The sequence below is a fragment of the Coptis chinensis genome, chromosome 3 (genome assembly GCF_015680905.1).
Source record: "Coptis chinensis isolate HL-2020 chromosome 3, ASM1568090v1, whole genome shotgun sequence".
NCBI classification, from domain to species: domain Eukaryota; kingdom Viridiplantae; phylum Streptophyta; class Magnoliopsida; order Ranunculales; family Ranunculaceae; genus Coptis; species Coptis chinensis.
Genome location: NC_141458.1, coordinates 72,335,948 through 72,357,998, shown reverse-complemented (window position 1 = coordinate 72,357,998; position 22,051 = coordinate 72,335,948). Strand labels below are relative to the sequence as shown.

The 22,051-nt window shown below is 37.1% G+C and overlaps 1 protein-coding gene across 1 annotated transcript; it reads right to left on the bottom strand.

The window, feature by feature from the left end:
- Positions 1-14,098: 14,098 nt before the first annotated feature.
- On the bottom strand, positions 14,099-21,116 carry LOC147510700 (pleiotropic drug resistance protein 1-like). The gene is made up of 23 exons (XM_086602579.1): positions 20,561-21,116; positions 20,295-20,415; positions 20,093-20,181; positions 19,904-19,988; positions 19,654-19,813; positions 19,475-19,551; positions 19,262-19,315; positions 19,080-19,170; positions 18,694-18,995; positions 18,327-18,608; positions 17,938-18,254; positions 17,678-17,838; positions 17,483-17,589; positions 17,187-17,343; positions 16,841-17,094; positions 16,414-16,746; positions 16,037-16,327; positions 15,863-15,946; positions 15,627-15,760; positions 15,281-15,508; positions 15,018-15,189; positions 14,651-14,905; positions 14,099-14,547 (listed from the first exon to the last, which is right to left on the bottom strand). Exons 1-23 carry the CDS (start codon positions 20,884-20,886, stop codon positions 14,281-14,283), a joined length of 4,347 nt encoding a protein of 1,448 aa, XP_086458705.1. The 5' UTR covers positions 20,887-21,116; the 3' UTR covers positions 14,099-14,280.
- Between the last annotated feature and the right edge of the window lie 935 nt (positions 21,117-22,051).

Here is a 22,051-nt window from a genome sequence, read left to right as displayed (position 1 = left end):
AGGAGTTGTGCACTACTAGGCGTAAGACCAACATACCTAAAGACGCCTTTCTAACCGAGCGGTTTCCAACTTTATCCGAAAATAATGGAATTGTTAAGTACAAGGACCCCGGTCGCCCCATCAGATAATGCACCTTAGGAGATTCTCACACGACGACCGCGCTACTAGACCTGGGGGCTAGTGTTAACTTACTCCCGTTTTATTTGTATAAACAAATAGGTCTAGAGGAGATGCAACCTACTAAAATGACATTGCAATTAGGCGATCGGTTACATTAAGTATCCTAAGGGGGTGTGGTTGAAAACGTGCTTTGGTTAAAGTCCAAAATTTTTACTACCGAGCCGACTTCGTTATCCTCGACACAGAAGTCACTAACGACTCTGTACCTATCATTTTAGGGCGTCCCTTCTTGGCTACTGCCAACGCGCTCATAAACTGCCGCGATGGTTCGATGTCCTTGTCCTTTGGCCATCTTTCTGTTGAGGTAAATGTTTTCAAAACGAGGACACAGTATCGATTCATCTACAAATGGCGAGGTTAGCATGATCGAGGAGCTTAGCTCAAGATTACTTCAAAAACATGTTTCCGGAGAAACAGATTAACAAATTCCTTTCCTTCGGAAATTCCGACTTTAACAATGACTCCCTGGTAGTAGACAAAATCGAAGAAGAATTCCTGCAACTCTTTTGCACCGCTTCTTTACCACTTCGCGAGTCCCCCCTTGCCAACAACCATTCATCCCTTTATGCTATGACGGAAGATGAATTTTTCAATCTCTATCCCAGTGATCCTTTTGACCACCTATTGAGGAATGTCTTGCATATATCAAGATTTCGGATAATATGGACTTGAGAGCTCTAGCTGAGAATCATTCACCTTCCATCACCAATATTCCCCACCCTCCACCTTTTCAAAGGAACCTCGAGTTTTGCACTTTCGATCCTTTAGTTTCTCCCATGCTTCATGATTTTTAAATCAACCTAGTAAACAAATACTTCCCAAGGATAAACCACTTGACACCTTCATTTTCGGACTTGAGGCAGATCCCTAACTACACCATGAATGAGTTTTGTGCTAAACCCACATCCTCATTTTTCCATGCTTTTTCTCTAAAACTTATCCCAATCCACCATATCTTCCACAACCATTCACTTTTCCACACTTATTCACTAGGACACCCTCTTGTTCAAAGATGAAACATAAGGTGCATGCTCGGTTATGTTATAGGTCTATCCGACTTCGCTTTCATTCCACTAGGCTGCGTCGTAAGAAATCTTGGTGCTTGATTGTGTTTGGATATGTTTTCTGTGATATTTATTTATGGAACGATCCACAACTATTTCGGTTGTTGATATATGATAAACTACATATTCATACATATATTTAGATAAAGTCTCGAGTATCTGACTATAAACGACTCAATTTTTGTGTTTGGTGCATTTCCTTTCATTTCCATATATTGGTGAATACACCATTTAGGTAACCGGGCCCTCCCTATGGAGTGTGTGGTTGTAAGTACCGGATCCTAAGTCCACGGTTCACATAATTCACGTTTTCCACTCTTGCATGTTTTCTTGGTTTTTGAGTCATGTTTCTCTATGGTGTGAATTATGTCTTTACTGCTTATTGTTTTCCTTTATATTAAACCTAATTCATAAAAAGTAGAAAAGGTTAAAGCTATAAAAATAGTAATCTAGCAAGTCTCGGGAATCTGACCTTAAAAGACCCACGTTTTAAAACAAATTTTTACAAACCTTGTTTTCAAAAATTTGTTTGGGGGGGGTGTTGGTTTTTCCATTCTTGATCACTCAAATTCCTATTCTTACCCCCACCTCGCTCCCTTGTCAAAAAAAACCCCGAAAGACCTCAAAAAAAGCTGAGCACGCCCCTTTAACTTTTCGTAGAGACCAGAAAATTTCCAGTTTTCTCATGGGTTGTTCCCGGTCATTTGCAGCTGTTCCAGAGCGTAGTTTCGAGATGACATCTCCTACAATAATATCGAACAGATCTTTTCGAAGATTTGTTCCCAAGCACTACTTATGGTGCTTGGACTCATGAGGTGATCACACACGTAGAAATTTGGGAACCGCTTATGGTTCTTGCTAGCATTTGTTCTTGGACTTGCCATGCCCGGCTGAAATACAAGACCCATGGTGCTATTGGGTAGATAATATGCATGTCCGGAGATAAGGTAAGTTTTAATTCCATTTAGTGTCCGCTTATGTCCCAAATAATTTAAATCTGTTAACCCCATAATGGGTGGAACTCTTATAGAGTTGCGTCAGTTTTTATATTAGTATGTTTTAACCTTGTTTTGCAGATGTTCCAGAATTTCACGCGTTTCCATGGTACTTTTCTACCCTCTTTATTTAAATGCTTTGAGGACAAAGCATGCTTCTTGTTTGGGGGTGGGCATGGAAACACGTGTAATTAAGGCATCTGTTAGGATATAGATATGTATAATATGCACTTGTTTTCTAGTTAAAATTTCATAAATTCAAAAATATAAATAAATAAGTTATGCTATACACTTAGGAATATTGGTATTGTTTTCTTTCTCTATGTTCTTAACAATCTAGAAGTCTCACGTAGCTTTTGCATTAGAATAATTTTTAGAAACTTAGGTTAATATGTATGTAATAATCTTTGCATCTATCTATAAATATATTACATGAGTATCTATGATTGTTAGCAGTAAGTTTCTGAAATCTAGGCTAGAGTACTTATTCTACAAATCCCGTGAGAATATAGCCTAAAGCCTTATAAGAGTGAAACATTTGAGAAATGACACAAGGGAGAAGTAAAATCCGGATAGAGAAATCACACGTCCACTTGTTTGATCACTAAACCATATCCTAAGCGAGAATTTAGGCCCTCTTTGGATCGATATAGCCAGAAATTCAAACCTATGAATTATTTTCCGCTAGTCGCCCCTCTGAGCCTTTCTTTAGCCTTTCATAAACCACAAATCCTTTACCCTGTTACAAAAACAAAACAAAATAAAAAATAAAATAAAATCAACCTACCCAATTTAGAATAAGTCTGAGAATAGAATGAGGAAGAAAGAAGAAGAGAAAAACCTATGTAAACAAAAATTAGTTAGTTGCTTCATAAATAAAGAAAAGAAGTTTCCATCCAAAGAAAAGAAAAATAAAAATAGAAATAAAATAAGAACTCCAAAAAATAGAATAAAAGGAGTCAAAAGCCAAAGAAAAAAAATATGGCTAAAGATGGAAACAAAGTGTAGAAGCAAAAGTAAATAACAAGGTTTTCTCTAGTTACATAATCTGAAGACTCTATTATCTCAGACTTGTTCTTTTTGAATATCCATTTCCTTCCTTCTTAAACCATCTCCTAATCCCCGCAACACCTAATAAAGACCTCTAGCTCAATTAGGAATAGGTTAGTGTGATAGTAAGTGGCAGATGTGTTTGATCGACTCGGGCTTCCTTGTTGTCATTGAGATTGTAAGGTAAAGTGTGCCCATCGCACAATGGAGTAAATGAAACTTGAGTGGAAAAATCGAGTGTTGTATCTTAACTATTATTGTGAGAACCTACTTAAGGATGCTATCCCCGAAGTTTCAAAACTAACCCTGCTAGGCATTTCATAGTATTACTCATTGTATATATGTTTATTGTAGATGATTGATTATTATGCATATATTAGCTTAGGTTTCGACTTGATTACTCTATATGCATTGCTAGTGAGAGGAATAGTTAATTTAGAGCATGAATAAGGAAACAATAGTTTTATTTCTTAGTCGTTTGTAGTATAGATGAAGTTTGTGAGTACCTTCACTAGAAAACTCTCCACGAGGCTATAACTCATCCACTAGGGAATTCCTAGTGGTTTAAGGCCTTGTTGCATATGGTCAATGCAATCGCACTCAAATAAAACGAAAGAGTAGTTAGAACTCCATTTTTGGTCACTTATTCTAATTTCTCATCTTTGCTTGAGGACAAGCAAAATGCTGTTTGGGGGTGGTTTGATAAGAGCCCAAAACTGTAGTTTTAACCCTGTAACAGTCATACTTTTAGACCAATTATGTGAGTAATAATTAAGAATTAACACTGATTACGTGTTTTTATGCATTTCAGGCTTCAAAGTCCATTATGTGCAGAAATGTGCCACTTTAGCGAGATAAAGAAGCAAAGGTCGGTTGCTAAGGAGTTCTGTAATTAAAGGCCAAGATTGAATAAGACAAAGCCTTTCTAAAGCCCGGTCAAAAGCTGAAAAGTCGACGCAGACAGAAACAGCACACAAAGTCAGCAGAACTTCCGAAGGCCGTATCTTTGGACTCAGACCTCGGAATTAGGCCTACCTTATGTCAAAACGACCGGCTCGGAAAGAGCTTTCCAATGGTCCAAGCCTTGACCCAATAAGAGGAGCAAAAGTGGACGAAAAGTCTGTTGAAGCCAACTGCAGCTGAAGAGGCCTTTTTCGACTGAAAGAATTGGGTTTTGGGCCTGATTCTCTGACCCAAAACATGGCTCCAAGCCCATGCACGATTTTTGGATCTGAATGTATAAAAACCAAAGCTTCACTCTTGGTTAATGGTAGATAGATAGGGTAGATAGTTAATGGTAGCTAGTTAGACCTAAAACAATATAGATAATTCTAGATCTAATTTCCAGTATTTTAATTAAGTTTTAGTTCCATTTTCAATTCTTGTTTTAGATTAAGTCTTTGAATCATTGTTCTTGATTTATTAGATAAATAAAATAGTTATTTTGTCAATTTCGATTTTTGTCATCTCAATTTATAGATCTAGTTTTAATTCTTGTTGGTTACCATTTCTTAGTTGTTAATTAGATTTTAATTATTGTTTAATTTAGATTAGTAAATTTTGAATCTTGATATTATGTTTAGTTTAGATTCATATGGAAATGATTGCGGAATGATTCTCAGCTAAACCTCCATTAGAGGGGGTTGAGAAGCCTTGATGAAAGCTTGATTCCGATTATCGTAGAGTCATCGTAATTTCTATTCCACTCTAGAAAACGATTAATTAAGCCATGAGAATGGGTTTTAATCGCTCACATGCTAGTTATGAATTGGTAGAAATGTCATGTGTAATTAGGGATTAGGAAGAACCAATTGTTCTGCGTAGCAGTTTAATTCGGATTACGACGATTCGTCATTAGTGAGTTAAGTTGAGTTAAGGTGGAATCAATCCCCCCTAATTCCTTATTATATAATCAACGTAGTATTTCCATAGTTGAATCAATTATAGTTTGTATCTTGTGGGTAGTTGCATCGTAGTATAATTCCCCCTCGTAAAACTCTTATTAGACTTAAGACCGATTAGTTAACTATGAAATCATTCCATGCTAGAGAACTAGGAGTGGAACGAACTTCCTACTCCACTATATCTGTTCAATAGAAAGAGAGTAGAAACTTTGATAAATATAGACTCGTAATAAGTTTTAGTTTACTTACGTTTTGAGTTCATCGTTCATTTCGTAGGTAAACTATTCATTTTTATGTTTTATCAGGTGACCTAGTGCGGAAAGAGGTAGCTCAAGCGACAAAAGAGAAGGGACTGGCAAGCTATCGACAAACTAGGAAGGCCCTTACATTGTCCATAAGGTTGGAATAAATGGGGCATATTATTTGAAAAGTGTTGATGGAGATCGAGTTACTACCAAAACCTCGGAATGTCAATAATCTATCTGAAGGTATTCTATCAATAATGTATTTTTCAATTTTATTACGTAATGATCTATGTAGCAAAAATATTCAGTTCAATAAAAAGTTTCAAATTCAGAAAGTAATAATGTTATAATATGCGTATAAAGCCTTGATATCGATAGAAATGTTGATATCAAGCATATCGTCAAAAGTCCTGATATCAGAAAAAGTGGTAGATACCAGGCATATAAAGTCCTGATATTGACAGAAATATTGGTATCAGGCATATCGTCAAAAGTCCTAGTATTAGAAACAGTGACAGATACTAGGTACATAAAGTCCTGTTATCGACAGACGTGTTGATATCAAGCACATAAAGTCCTGATACCAAAAGAAATGTTGGTATCAAGCATATTGTCAAAAGTCCTGGTATCGTAAAACGATTAAGCGATACCAAATAAAGTCCCCGATACCGGCGAAAATATTGGTATCAGGCATATCGTCAAAAGTCCTGGTATAAGAAACAGTGGCAGATACCAGGCAAATAAAGTCCTGATATTGACAAAAATGTGGATATCAGGCATATCGTCAAAAGTCCTGGTATCAGGAACAGTAGCAAATACCAGGCACATAAAGCCCTGATATCGACAGAAATGTTGGTATCAGGCATATCGTCAAAAGGCTTTGGTATCAGAAATTATCAAAAAGCAAGGAAACTTATCAAAAATCATCCAATGGTTAAGGTATGTTTTTCAGAGCTATATATTACTAAGGGTCAAGGATACTTTTGTGGGTTAAGGGTACCAAAATTTTTATTCTCACAGATATATATTTTAAGTATCAGTCATTTTCAGAGATATATATTCTAAGTATCACTTATACTATTTTTTCTATTGAAGGGTATCGAATTTTTTAGTTATTGCAATGTGAAAATTTTGAATTTTTTAAGCACAGATAGTACGGTCATAAACAGTTTATTCTTCATTTTTCTCTTTCAAAAAGTAAACAAAGCATTGGAAAGTGAATAACAAAAGAAGACATCAGTCATCACCATCATCTTCATCTTCATCTTCATCATCATCTTCATCTCCATTCTCATCATCACCATCAGTTGAAGACCCATCATTACCTTTTTCATAGTAATATGGGTCTCTAAGCCATTCATCTTCATATTCTTCTTCATCGTCGGAATACTCAGTGGTAGGGCAATCCGGGTGAACCATAAGAACAGCAAAAGCGGTAAGAAAGTAGGAAAGAGGAGACATTTTCTTTTAGTTTTGTTGTCTTCAGTAAGAGGTTGACAAAACGCGAGTTAAACTTATGCATTTTGAGGATCTTTTTATAGAAGTAAGAAATTATAAAAACGAGGAAAATTAATGATGTTTAGCAAGAAAACGAGGAAATTTAAGGGTGATTAGCAAGAAAACAAGGAGATTTAATGGGATTAGTTGAAAAGGTAATTTTTTTTGGTTATCTGTGCGCAAAACGGTTTAAGAGTGTTATTTTCATTCAATGGTAATTCATTAAAATTTAATGGGTTGTTAATTCAATGCATGTTGGTTTTCGACTCAGTTTTCTGACTTCATTCATTAAGGATAATATAAGTCTTTAAGATTCAAGACAGTGGGTAAATATTACAAGGTTCATTACCAAGTATCTAAGTATCAATGATACTCTCTTTGTTTGAGGGTATCGGAATTTTCATTTTTTTTATGATACATATCTAAGTATCAATGATACTCTCTATGGATGAGGGTATCGAAAATTTTGTTTTTCAAAAATATATATTATAAGTATTATTGATACTCTCTCTTTGTTTGAGGGTATCGGAATTTTCATTTTTTAATCATACATGTCTAAGTATCAATGATACTCTCTATGGATGAGGGTATCGAAAATTTTGTTTTTCAAAAATATATATTATAAATATCATTGATACTCTCTCTTTGTTTGAGGGTATCGGAATTTTCAATATATTATAAGTATCATTAATGCTCTCTTTGTTTGAGGGTATCAGAATTTTCACTTTTTGATGATACATGTTTAAGTATCAATGATACTCTCTATGGATGAGGGTATCGAAAATTTCGTTTTTCAAAAATATATATTATAAGTGTTATTGATACTCTCTCTTCGTGGGAGGGTATCGATTTTTTTCATTCTCATAAATATATGTTTTTTTTAGGGAAGATATCGACGATATAGATTTCAAAGTTTTATATGCTCAAGTCCCATTGATATTCAGAAATGTAACAGACAAAAGCATTTGATAAAGATTGACCAAGAATCCAATTGTATCAAGATTACAAACCATGAACAAAAGTTTAATTATTAATTGGGGGAGTATTAAGGAGATCATCCACCTCAGCTAAGTCAGGTAAGTTAAAAGAAATGGTCTGAGTAGTATCAGCAGAAATATGAGGAGCTGAGGTAGTTTCTAGGTCAGGATCAGAAAGGGGAGTCACATTTTGAACTTCTTCTTCATCAGTATCATCAGCAACAAGTCCATATTCTACAAGGACAGTAGGAGGAACATATTGTTTGAAGGCTTCCAACCGATCACCTAGGAGGTTTAAAGCCGAAGCAACATTGTTATACTCAGCATCAGAAGCCTCCTCATACTTAGCCTTTTCTTTAGCAAAGCCTTCAATATTTTGCTTCAGAATTTCAGCATGTTCGGTGATTTTCTTAGCTAGAGTCTCTTCGGCAGTTTGAGCAATAGTTTTCAGCCAATGCACTTTGTTATTCAGCTGACTTACTTCTTTGTTCAATTGGCTCACTTCTCGGTTCAATCTATTAACTTCCAGCTGCTGAGAATCAACTGTTTTATGAAGGCGACCAAGGTCACAATCTTGTTTGTAATGAATATCGAATTGGGCCAAGGTGGCCACTTTAAGCTACATAAACAAGAGAAATAGATAAGCAAACAAAAAGAGATAAACCATTATGAGATGATAGAAAAGAAAGTAAGAATACCTTTTCGATATAATCACAAATTAATGTCAGGCGTTCAGCGCTAGATTTGCTGCACATGGTAATTTTTATCATTGGGAAGAACGCAATTGGTAGAAAGAGTAATAGCTAACTCATCAATGGGGTTGTCAGCAAAAAGTGAGGCTGTCAAAGGGACACTGCTTCCATCAGTCAAATTGAAGACAGGTTTGAAGCTGCGAGTGGAATCGGCAGATATAATAGAGGCAAGAGTTTGACCAGCCTCAAAACCACTTTCACCCCAGGCAGTTTTTCTTTCTTAGAAGCAGGTTCAATAGGAACAGTAGTAGAGGTATTATGTGAAGAGGCAGGATGCTTATATTTGGAAGAAACAGGATGCTTATCTTTGGAAGGAGCAGAACGCTTATCTTTGGAAGAGGTGACATGCGTATCTAGGGGAGAAGCAGTAGCTTTAGCCGATACTTTTTCAGTAACTTTCTTTTTTCCCTTATCAGATAATTGGTGACCAACATTTGGGTTTAGCGTCACTCGAGGTGCCATATCTGTATACAACAAAATATGTTGGTCAAATACATCTTGCAAAAAGGGATATAGATAAAAGTCAGGAACTTCTTTTTTAATCTGGGGAAAAAGATCTAGGGTCATTTTAAGGTTACTATTTAAGTAATCAATATAGCATTGGGAAAAAATAGGAGGTAGTTCATGCAAAGAGAAGGATGACAGAAGAAAAGATGGATTATCTAGAGGATTTTCTGAAGGAGACTGAGTTGGAATTGGCGACAGACCCATTCTATGAAGAGCCCTACTTTTAAGAACATAAAGAGGGGCACGGTAATTATCGATGTCTTGAAGATGAACATCAGCGGTGGGGTTGCCTTCTTTATCAGCCCCAGTTTTGGCATCGACTTCTTCATCAGTTCCTCTCAAAAGTTTGAGTACTCTCTTCGAATTCCTACGAACCTTGTCAAAATAAGGAAGGAGAACTAAAAAGATACAGACAGGTTTAGGTCAAATTGGAATTCCAATATTTAGATATCGAAAATAAACAAAAGGGGTAGTATACCTGAAGAATTGAAAACTCGATGTTTCAGAGGACGAGTGGCTTCAGTATCGGCATTCTCCCAATCACCGAAAACTATGATAGGGTACAAAGTCCATTCCTTATCGCTTTTACGATTTTTTCGAAGGATACCCACAATTTCTTTCTTTGAATGTTTTTTGGGATAAAAGTATCCAGTTTTCTTCTCACAAAATTTATAGTGAAGAAAGATGTCGGATAATCTGATTCTATAAGTTTCATATTTTTCTGGGGAGAGGTGGCTATTGTAATAGTTACATACAAACATCAACCTCTATAAATTACCCATGCCCTGACCAGGGGAAATGTTCAGATGGTTTAAAACTTCACGATCGAGGTTTGTCAGAGGAAATCTCAACCCTGCAACGATTTGGCCAATAGTGACAATGATGACTTTCTCAGTACCACTCTGACATTTGGTATATTTCTGATTCCCAGCATAGTGTTAAAGATAAAAGGAAGGAGGAATTCGATAGGCGGTTTGGACTAAAGCTAGATTCAGTCGTTTGATAAAGAAAGGGCTAAGACCATGTTTCCATCAACTGGTATCTTCGACAGTCTCGTGTTCAGATTCAGAAGCAGTAGTTTCGAAAGGATGACAACCTTCTACAACATAATCCAATTCCCAGGAGGTATGAGGTTGATATTTCTTAGTAGAAGTGGAGGCAAAGTTATGACTATCGGTTCTATCTTTAGAATGAGTATCTTCATTATTGGTACTAACATCAGAAAGGGTGCCTTCACTCGCCATCAAGATGACTATAAACAAAGAGGTGACGACAAAGGTATTTTTAGTATCATCAATTTAATATATATATATATTAAACTGACGGATTGCGTTCTTTCAAAGATTATATGATAATGTGTGTTTTGGATTAACAAGTAAAGTACATGAAGTAAAGAACGTACCTTACAGCTTGCAAAAGTTGGTTTTTTTTTTTTCCTAGAGAAGAACAGCGGATTACAAGGATGAAGATGAAGGGAGTATACTATATTTTGGTTTCTCTAGATAGCGTATAGAAGAAGATTGAAAAGATGAGAGAAGGAGAAACAGGTTGTTCAAACTTTTATATTTAAAGATTGGGTCGGGTGTTCTTAGACATCACGCCCACTACCTAAAAATGGGACTCCAAAAGTTTTAATTTTCATTATCTAAACTAATAGAAAGCCAACACCACTTGCTTTGCACATACATTTTGTAAAAAGTTTTCATTGGTTCTCTTGCATGTGTTTTTTTACCGATTAGACTATGTGTAAATCTCTTTTAAAAATACATGTGGCTCCTAAGTGGAGCTTATCTTATATGTAGACCATGTACATTAAGGCAAGACATCCTATATATATATATATATATATATATATATATATATATATATATATATATATATATATATTAATGCACTCCAAAACATAGGTGATGACACCTAACACATGCTAACACATGTTACATAGGCATCCTGAAAAAGGTCATGTTTTTGACACGATCATACTAATTTCTCACCCCAACCACTAAAGCCTTGCCTTTGACACGATCAATGGGAACCAGTTGCTAATGTCGTGACACCATATGACTCCAAACTGGCTTTAATTCATGAATTTTTGGAGGTTTATTAAGTACATTTTAACTTAAGGGTACCCCCTTAATTAACTTAAAAAGACTGATCTTTTTTTTTTTTTAAGTTAAGCTAGGGATTGGCATGCCCTCACCTGTTGTATTGCTTAAGAAACTCTTACATAGTTTGTTCCTTGAGCATCCTCCTCCACAATACTATGAAGGGGCTGATCAAGGGGGGAACAAAGAAAAAAGAAATTATATTATGTGCATCCTGTGATAGACTAATAGTAGCCAAATAGTCTGCTGCCCTGTTCGTCTCTCGTACTACATGACTGAAGGAGATGTACTCAAAGAGGAGACTCAAACTTTGAATGGCAATGACTAAATCCAAGCAGTACCAAAGGGGCTTCTCTTGCTTGTTAATAACGTTTACTGTCCTTAGCGAATCTTACGCAACTTCCACTTTCAAAAGCCTCTCATGGGGGCATCTTTTTAACCTGACTTCCATAGCTAGAAGTTCTTGGAATAGCACTGATTGCATTCTGTCATTCCCTGTGTAAGCCGCAACAACTTGACCTTGGTTGTCTCATATTACCCCTCTATGTCCAGTACCATTACTGCTTAAGCTTCCATTAGTATTGAGTTTAACTATGTTTACGGTGGTGGATCCCAAGAGCAACCAGTATACACTGGGAGCTTGAACTGCAAGTTGAGTCCTATTCTGGTACACAGAGCTCAAGCATCCAAAGAATCCTTTACCTGAGGCTTCAAAACTACTAGGTAGTTTTTGATGTCTCGTGCCAGCTTGTTGAACAGCGCCAATGCGTTCCTGCTTGAACCCTGAAAGTGTCGCCTATTTCTCTCTTTCCAGATGGAGTCCACTACAACACATAAGTAAACTTTGTATACTTCCCATAATTCATACCCTTTGCAGAGCCTAAAGATGGACAACCATTCTCGATTAGAAGTTCTAGAATCAGTAGAGATATCGAGAAGCTCTTTAATCTTGGAAATGATCTGCTAGGAGTAAGGACACTCAAAGAAAATATGCTTAGAATGCTCTCTACTATTACACAAGCAGCATGTAGAATGAGAAATGACTTTTCTTTGCACCAGACGGTCTTGGGTAGGAATAGTGTTGGAGAAGAGCTGCCAACATGTGAAGGAATGCCTTGGCAGAACCCATTTTCCCCATACAAAATTATACCACCTCACTTGGTTTCCAACTGGGTTGAGAGCGGTATAGGCGCTACTAGAGGTATAGAGACCACTTTGGTGGGGAGTCCACACTATATTGTCTTGTAGGAGATTCCTATAGATGCTAGTAGTGAGAATTTCAGTCTTGAGATCAAAAGACGGCATTTGAAGCACGTGATAATTCCAATAACCATTATCTAACAAACAACTGACCTTTGGCATCCATAGGAAATTGCCATGCTGACAAGGCTTCAACATTGAACAGGAGAGGAGAATTGCCACACTAGATATCATGCCAGAGCAGTGTATTCTCACCATTAGAGATCGTATACTTGATGAGCTTCTTAGCATCCTTTCTAGCATCTAGAATTTTTCTCCAAGACCAAGAACAGTCCTTCGGGGTTGTCATAGTCCAGAAGAATTGTTTTTTTATGTGGTGCTTCCAAGTCCAATCCACCATATACTTTCCTCTTTGATCACCAGTTTGAAGACTAATTCGCAGTAGGCTCCCCGGTTCCATCTTTGAAGACTTGCAAATCCAAGTCCTCCTTCATTTTTTGGTTTACTCATGGTACACCAACTAGCATGATGAAAGGCTTTCTGCAATCCATTAGAGGACCATAGAAAGCGAGCACAGGTTTTTTTCATACGTCATTTTTTTGTTTTTTCGATTTTGCCCTCGCCAAACACTATTATTACAATCCATGCCACAGTCCATGCCATCCGAAATTTCGACAAACTCATCGGAAATTTTGGACAAATTTTCACACTATTATTACAACCCATGTCATATCCTATGCCATCCGAAATTTCGACAATTCCACCCGAAATTTCGGCAAATTTTCATAAATTTTTTTTTTTTAATCCCGACAAATTTAACATATTTAGTCTAAATTAGTGGGTTAGTGGCATAGTTAGCAATTCGTAATAAGGCAAAAATTCGATACGAAAAATATTCGAATAAAATTCGAGCTTCGATAAGAATTTGTTTTTTCAATTCGGATTAAAAAAAACGGAAACTGCAAAAGTTCAGGTTCATAAGTAATTCGAGTATAATACAAAACTAAAAATAAAATAAAAAAAATACAATAAAATTTGACAACATACTCAGCAAACTTATAGTGAAAATACGAGTAATTCGCGAATTAATGATTTATTGCCGAATTAACGAATTATTCTATATCATTGATAAATACGACCTTTTTAAATGTTTTCCGAATTAAACGAATAATTCACTGAATTGCTAACTATGGTTTGTGGGACCTCCTTACATCTAAAGCAACAAATCGGGTCGGGGATTCAAATTTGAATTTTGGAATCGGGGTTTTTTATTAACCCGATTGATTTTGGTTTCAGATAGGTAACATAAAATAAGTGTGAAAAACAATATGCACATCGTGCGTGCCAGAATAGATTTCACGCTTATAGAGCGTGCCCAGAATGCTAATGGAAGGATAATAGAACTTTATGGTGCAATTGGCAAGTTTGCAACTTGGACGGCAGCCAACTTTGTTTTTTATTGGGCTTAGAGGGTGGGCTTGCTAGCAGGTGGGCGTTAATATTCGTTGTTGTGTTGAACTAGGCTGCTTCTTGCTTCTTCAGTGCCCTACTCCGAGGAGCTGGGGCGCCGAAATAGAACCCAGCCCCCCTTTGATTCATTCATTTCAACAATGACAAAACCATTTATCAAATAATCACAACAAATACTTCCTTATTAGAAAAAATAAATAACACTATTTTGCATTACAAATGAAAGTTCTTGTAAGACGTATGTAGTTACGTACAACTCCAATACCTCAGAATGTTCATCACTATTTGGTTGTTAACAAATACAATTGCTGTATACAAATCTGCTAGAGATGTTCTATCGTCTTTGGAAGTTCAATGTCCTTATTGAAAAGGCAAAGATGAAACCAAAGAGCAAGGTGAACATAACTATCATCACAGAAACAAGTGGTAGGTAATCATGTCTGAAGCCGAAATATCTCCTCAGAAATTCTTTAACTTGCTCTTGCTCACCCGGGTCAGAAAATCTCTCGCTTACATCTCCATACTGTGAAACAACCAAACCATACAAGGTCCAAGAGACGGGAGAAGCCCAGTAGTACCATCTCCACCACACTGGCATCCTCTGTTATTAATAAAGAATACCTCAGTATCTCTTACATATTACAATCAACTATCCTAAAGAAACATGCATGATGCATGTACAAAGGCACAGAAATAGGACTTACCGGTCTTGGCACTATAAAGCCTGAGAAGAGATTCCATATGGAATAGAAGGCAGCTGAAACAACGGCAGCAATCTGGGAGTTGGGAGTCATAGCCACAGACATCATCCCATAAAATGTGAAATATAATAATGTGAAGTACATGAAGAACATATACAGTAAGAACTTGGCAGCAGTCCACTCAAATCCGATCATTGCATAAACTATAACCCCGTATACCATAGCCTGAACAAAGACATATGGAACTTCAATCATAACCTGCAACGATAAGAAGATGGTAAGGAGACTTCGAGAGTATCAGAGAAATAATGTATTGTTTCATCAAGTAATTTAGTCTTGCGTAAAGTTCTTAGACACAGAATGGGATAACCTGTCCAAAAGCATAGGGCAATGCTGAATACATTCCAGCAGCTTTCTCTCGGTAAAAGACTGTTCTTTCAACTGCTACAACTGGCTGCACAGATTGAGCATTTTGTACACCAATGAAGAGTACTGCAGCATACATGGAACCCATTGCATTGAACAAATCCTGCGGCCTCCGCCTGTACTTTCAAGCATTGAAGTTAAGGCTGAATTGTCTAGGGAGGACAAAACCAAAAGGCATTGGCAGCCTACTTATTATCTTTTACGTACCTTTTTGAGCCAAGATCCCAGAATATTGTACCGAACAGCAAAGCAATGATAGTTGTGAAGAAAATTCTCACTGCAGCATATGGCGGGTTGCGCCAGTATGACCAATACTGTTTCCAAAGGCAAGCTATGCATTGAGTATAGAAAGACTGTGAGTACTGCGTAGAGAAGTGAAGATCCTGTGAATCAGGCGGAGGGATACTCAGTTCCTTGATCAGAGCTTTGTTCCTCCTGAAACATGATAAGTTAATTAGAATATATCCATATATATACATGTGACTTACTATTTTATTTTATTTTTAAAAAAATAAATAAGTTTTTGACATTACCAAGTCCTCAGTAAACCTACCCATATAACTCAGATTTTCTATATACTTCAGTGAAGTCAGTGTGCAGGATTTCCTCTTGTGCCCCACTAGTCACCTCCAACATCCAAGTTGCTGGATTATAACCATCCTTAATTTTACTGACTCCTTCCACTGCCTTGAAGAGCAAACATTGTTTGTTAGTAATCATGTAGAAGCAACTGAAAGTCTTTAGACAAAAATTCTCTGTCTATCTCGTCAACAGTTTTGTATGCCTCACCTCAAAGTAGCTGATGAGATGGCAAGAACGGTGACCTAATGGACCTACATATGTTTCTTGACCTCCTCGCTTCATTAAGAATAGCTATAATCCAAACAGTAGTTCAGTATATTTACATGATAATGGCCCATTGTAAGGAATTTATAGGTGTTCAAAGTTTAACATATATATAACCTCGTCAAAGGCTTCAAAAATGTCAATGCTTGGCTGGTGGATGGTGCACACCACAGTTCTGCCTGTGTCCACAGTGTTCCTTACTGCTCTCATTACAATTGCTGCTGCCCTTGCATCTAGACCAGAAGTTGGCTCATCCATAAAAATTATAGACGGGTTTGAAACAAGCTCGACGGCAATTGTGAGCCTTTTGCGCTGCTCGGTTGAAAGACCACTTGTACCAGGCAACCCAACGATTGCTTCTCTCAGTGGAGCCAGCTCTACAAGTTCCATGACCTCCTCAACAAACATCTGCTTTCAGTGATCAGTTTTACCAGTCAATAGATTCCTTTGTGCGCAAGAACAATAAACAGATAAAGATCCGAAAATTAACCAACCTTTCTTGTAGCAGAGTCAACTTCAGGAGGTAAACGAAGCCATGACGAGTATACTAAGGACTCATAGACGGTTACATAAGGAGAGTGGATATCATTCTGTTCACAATATCCTGAAATACGTGCAAATGTTTCCTGCTTTTTGGGGTAGCCAGATATGGTGATGCTTCCACCTATGTAGCCTCCTGTCTTTCTTCCAGCTAATACATCCATCAGAGTAGTCTTACCAGCGCCACTGACACCCATTAGAGCTGTAAGGACACCCGGCCTAAATGCTCCACTCACACCTTTAAGAAGCTCCAAACGATCTTCCACAACACCTTCACTTTTCATTTCCTGATATTGGATTGAAACAAGAAGATCATCTTTCTGATTGAGTTAACCTGTTAGGAAAGAAAGCCTCTTTCTCAAAGAGCACTTTTATTATTACCTGTGGCATATCAACGGAATAAGTAATGTCATCAAAGGCGATAGAAAGAGGTTGAAATGGAAGAACCATCCCCCGCTTCTTATTCTGATTAGCTGATTCAATAGCTCCGGTCCTCGCAGATGAGGACCTGGATGATTGACCACCCCCAACTGAGCTCTTTCCTCGAGATGACATCTCAAGGACTTCTCCGGTTCGGTTAACAGATTGCTCATTCATTATCTCCTCTGATAGAACTGCCTGAGGCTTCCCAAATGCTGCAGTCATTTGATTCATGAATAGAATAACATAATACTTCCAGTTGCAATAGTAAATTTAGAAATTTAAGGAATTGAAAGAAGATGCATACGATCGAGAAAAGCAAGAGCAACTGTGAAAAGGCCATTAAAAAGGAACACATATCCGATTAGTGCCCCTACTCCAATCCAGTACCAATGTGCTTCAGGAAAGATTCCACGAGATTTCAAAACTGCCACTCCCAGTGGTTCGGCAGAAATAGAAGGAACCTGCAACATGAAAAGAGTGAAACCCATACTGATTGTGGCGGAGCCTAAATAATGATTTACTCTTTCCTCTTCTTCTTCTTTTTCTTTTTCCACTTTCGGTTTGTTTTTTTTTTGTATATTCAATTTTTCAGGCACTTACTACATGTCTCCACTGGTTCCCAAGAAATTCATTAACAGCAATTGCATTCTGTCCATACATCAAAGGTGAAATCCAGTAACCCCATATCCACCATTTCTTTATATTTTCTGTAGCAAAAAATCAAGCACTTCAAACATTAATTCAAAATAGTGTCCATAGAAGAAAAAATGACTTAATTCTGGCAAAAGAATATACCTCGTGACAAAACAAATCCACCCAAGACCAAAAGAACAAGCAGGGAAAATGCACCGAATGTATTTGCCACAACAATGTTCCTTCCCATTGCTGCAATGAACCGAAATACTCCAGAAGCGACCTGGTTTACAAAGAGAAGGAGGAGATATTGTCTAAAAAGCCTGCAGTAACACAAGTCAATTGATTATTGCCTGGAATAACATAGTAAACACAAACCCAATTTTGGACTAGTATTACAGCGTATGCGATTTGGTTTTTACCTTTCGACATTAGGATCAAAACCAATAACATAATATGTTAAGAACACCCAAATGGCAACTTCAACAAATGAGACGGGAATCTTCAAGATCCATGTAGGGAGTGAATAAGCCCATGCAGGATAGAATAAGAGATCCCTTTGCTTGTAAAATACAGGTAATTTTGCAACTGTCATGTTAAGCTCCGCAAAACCATTAAACATAATCATGAGAAGACTAAAAAACAGAGCCCCCATATATATCCCACCATCAGTTACATTACCACGAGGCATTTCAGTACGCAGAAAAAGTGTCATTGCGATGAATGCCATTAGAGTAAGCTGAAACAGAAATAGATATTTAGTATAACATACGTAAATCAGCAGCAACTTTCAGAGAAACGTGAAACTCACTTGTGAGCACTTGAAAATATACACAAAACTATTCCTCTTCATCAGCAAGTATTCTCTTGAGATGCAGGCTTTCAGCAGTTCCTTCTTGTTAACACCATACTTCTTTGTCATCAAAGCTGCAGGATGGCTCTTGCTCTTGTCAAATGGGGTTGCAATCTCATCTCCTATTTTGCGGCCAATATGGAACGATTGGAAAGCCTCAGCAAATTCCTTGACAGGGATGAAGGTGTAGGGCTCGTCTTTACGTGCCCAGAACTGTTTTTGATCTTTCTTTGAGGTCACCTATCACACATACAAATGAAGAGTTCAGTCTCAAAACCAAAGAAGGTGGCAAACAAAGAAGGATGCATTTCTGAACTAAACTTACTTCTTGCAAAAAGTCGGCAACTCCTTTTCTCTCGGGGCATTTGAAGCCCAAGGATTCGAAGAATTCAAGCACATTCTCACGAGGACCCTGGTACACAATCTCACCATCCGAGAGGAGAATAATATCGTCAAAAAGGTTATAAGTCTCAGGAGCTGGTTGGAGGAGAGAAATGATGGCAGTCCCATGGAGAATATGGATGGTTTGCCTCAGAGCATTCACTATCTGGAAAGTTGTTGAACTGTCTAAACCAGTAGATATCTCATCCATGAACAATGCCTTTGCAGGTCCAACCAGCATTTCCCCTATGTCAAAAATCAAAATCTTTAATTGTGTGCAAGTAAGTATACAGAAAATCTATCAAATTTCATATTCCCATATTGATATACCTGTCGTGACTCGCTTTTTTTGTCCACCAGAGATACCTCTCAACATATCATTTCCTACAAAGGCATCAGCGCATATCTCCAATCCCAAAATCTAGATTTTTACATATTAAGGGCAGCATTTAATATTGATAAATCTCAAAATTTAATCAACGGTAATAGAACTTCGTTTGCAGAATTGGTACCTTTAAAATGTAATCTGTAACTACACTGGCCTCCTGCCCTTCAGTTGCTGCCGCCTGTACAATTTGACAAAAATCTCAACCTCCTGAAAATGGTGTGTAACTCAAACATAATCCTATACATCTATCGAAGTATTTGAAAAACAATGAATGTTGATGTTATTGCAACTTGAGTAGATTTTGTAAGTAACAAAGTCGTTGGAGTTTCTTTCTAACCTTCATGTAGACATCAACATTAGGATCAGGCTTGATATTTGCTGCTTTCTCTCTTCTTGACAATTCTGCCAACATTTCTGCAGTGTCCAAAAGTTGTCAATTAAATTGCGCTCTGATTAACAGGCTTTAATATACATTAGTTCTAGAAACTGAATGCTGCGCGTAATGTTTAAATTTACCATAGCCTGTTCCAACACCTTGACATCTAGCAGAGAAAGCCAAGGTTTCTCTCACAGTCAATTCTCCTATATGAAGATCATGTTGGCTTATATATGCGGATGTTCTTTGGGGAACAAACTCATCCATCTCATGACCATTGTAAGTTACTCTACCTGAAACCTGTTAAAATTTTAAAGCAAGATATATTAACAGAAACAAAACGTTTGAAACTTCACTCTGTGGAATTAGAAATTGATGAAATATCCTTACCTTCAGATCTTTGTCAAGCTTTCCAGCCAAAGCCAACAGGAATGTAGTCTTTCCAGAACTTGGGGGTCCTAAGAGCAGTGTCATTCTGTGAATTTTGATTGGAAAAGTGAGATAAGGTATCTCTTGGAGAATCAATGGGACTATGATGATATCAAAACCATCTAATTTTACATAAAACTGTATATTTACCTGCTCGGTTTGATGACTCCACTGACATCATGAAGGATTGAAAATGGCCTCTTTCTATTACGCAGAATATGGAGGTAGCCCAAGATCCCCTACAAAACCAATGAAGAGATGTTGTACAAGAGTTTCAAATATTAATAATAGTAATAATAATAAAACAAGAGTGAAGATTGCAATAATTAAATTCAGTACAAAGATGAACTACCTCAAACATGTTAATTGAGAAATTAACAAGTGTAGGCAAAGCTCTGCCCCCAACATAAGCTTCTGCATCCACAACTAAATGCTCGAATCGAACTTCAATAGTTGGAATATCAATTCCAACACTGAGGTAAAATTCAAAAAAACATACTAAACACTTCAGAAACCTTGTAAAAATATACAATTAAATTCAAGTAATCATATAAAGCATCAAATCATGGACACACAAGCTACTACATGATTGAAAAACATAAAGAGAAGGTTCATTACCGATCAATGCGATTCTTGAGCTTCAACAAGAACTTTTCATTATCCTCCTCAGCAACTTTCACCAACCTCTCCAACAGTTGCTTCCTCTCTTGAAAACCAAGATTATGAATATCAATTTCAGTTGCTATACCCTCTTCTCCAGTGAGTATACCTTTCTTCATACGACTATAAGTTGGTAGTTTCTCAAGAGCGGCCCATTTAAGAGCTTCTTCATCATCTTCTTCTCGAGAAGACGCCGTATGGAAAACTTCAGCAGTGCTATCCCTCCATATGGAAGAACTGTTCCTACGCATACTACTAACTCTATAAAGATCAACACTCTCCATTGGAACTGATCCTTAATACTTCAAAATCTACCAAAGAGCAAAACACCCAACCATACCAAATAAGGAAGCTTATCGGTTTCACAATGAGTTATATATTATGAAAAGAACGTGAAAGCAGCCTTGATCAGTTGAAGCACACACATGCATGTGCTTCCTTCCTTATCTAGCCCTTGTAGGCGTTGTAGCTATCTCTATATATATACCAACAGTTCGATGGAAGTCGGGAATGTGGACTTCGTTTAATAATAATGCACGTACAGTAATAGGCAAAACATTTTTCTAGTTTTGGTTTGAAATTTGCAATAGAAAATACATTTAAATCACAGCCAATAACTGAAACTTTAACTACGAGCTATCTTTTTGCACATGACTACATGAATGTATGAACAACTTGCTCAATGTACATACGGTCCCACATATCAAGGCCCAAAATTTCGATATCGGTTAATATATCGGTGTACCCAAAAACCGAGATATATCGGATATATCGGATATCTCGGATATCTCGGTTCTTTTGGTGACCAGTCCAAAGTTTCTAAATTATCGGATATCTCACCGATATATCTCGGATCTCTCGCCGATATATCTCGGATATATAGGATATTTCGGAAATTTCAATATTAAATTATTAACAATTGGTCAAAAAGTCAACCGATATATATCAATTATCTCGGAAATATCGATTATCTCGGCGATATAAACTTTCATATCGGAAATTCCGATATATCTCGGAAAAAAAGGGTTCAATATTCGGTGGATATATCTCGGAAAAATCGATATCGGTGTACCAATTTACCGAGATATATCGGCGAGATATCGGATATCTCGGCGATATTTTGGGCCCTGCCACATATGGCATGCATGGTGCAACTCTTTACTACCTGAAAGATTGTCTACTCTAACAGTACACAAAGAATGAAAATGTTACGGATACAGTATACTGTATTCAAAACTGTTGGTAACAAAAATAACAACCTTTGATCAGCCAGGTTTAAGTTATATTTTGCTACGCCTAAAGGAATATTGATAGAAGTGCCTCGATTAGATAATTGCAAAGAGACGGCCTTAAATAAGTGAGAAATATAACCGAGTTGATGAAAGATTGAATTAAAGCTGTTTATGATAGGAGCTATGGCAAAGACAAATTTTGTCACTTTTTACTAAT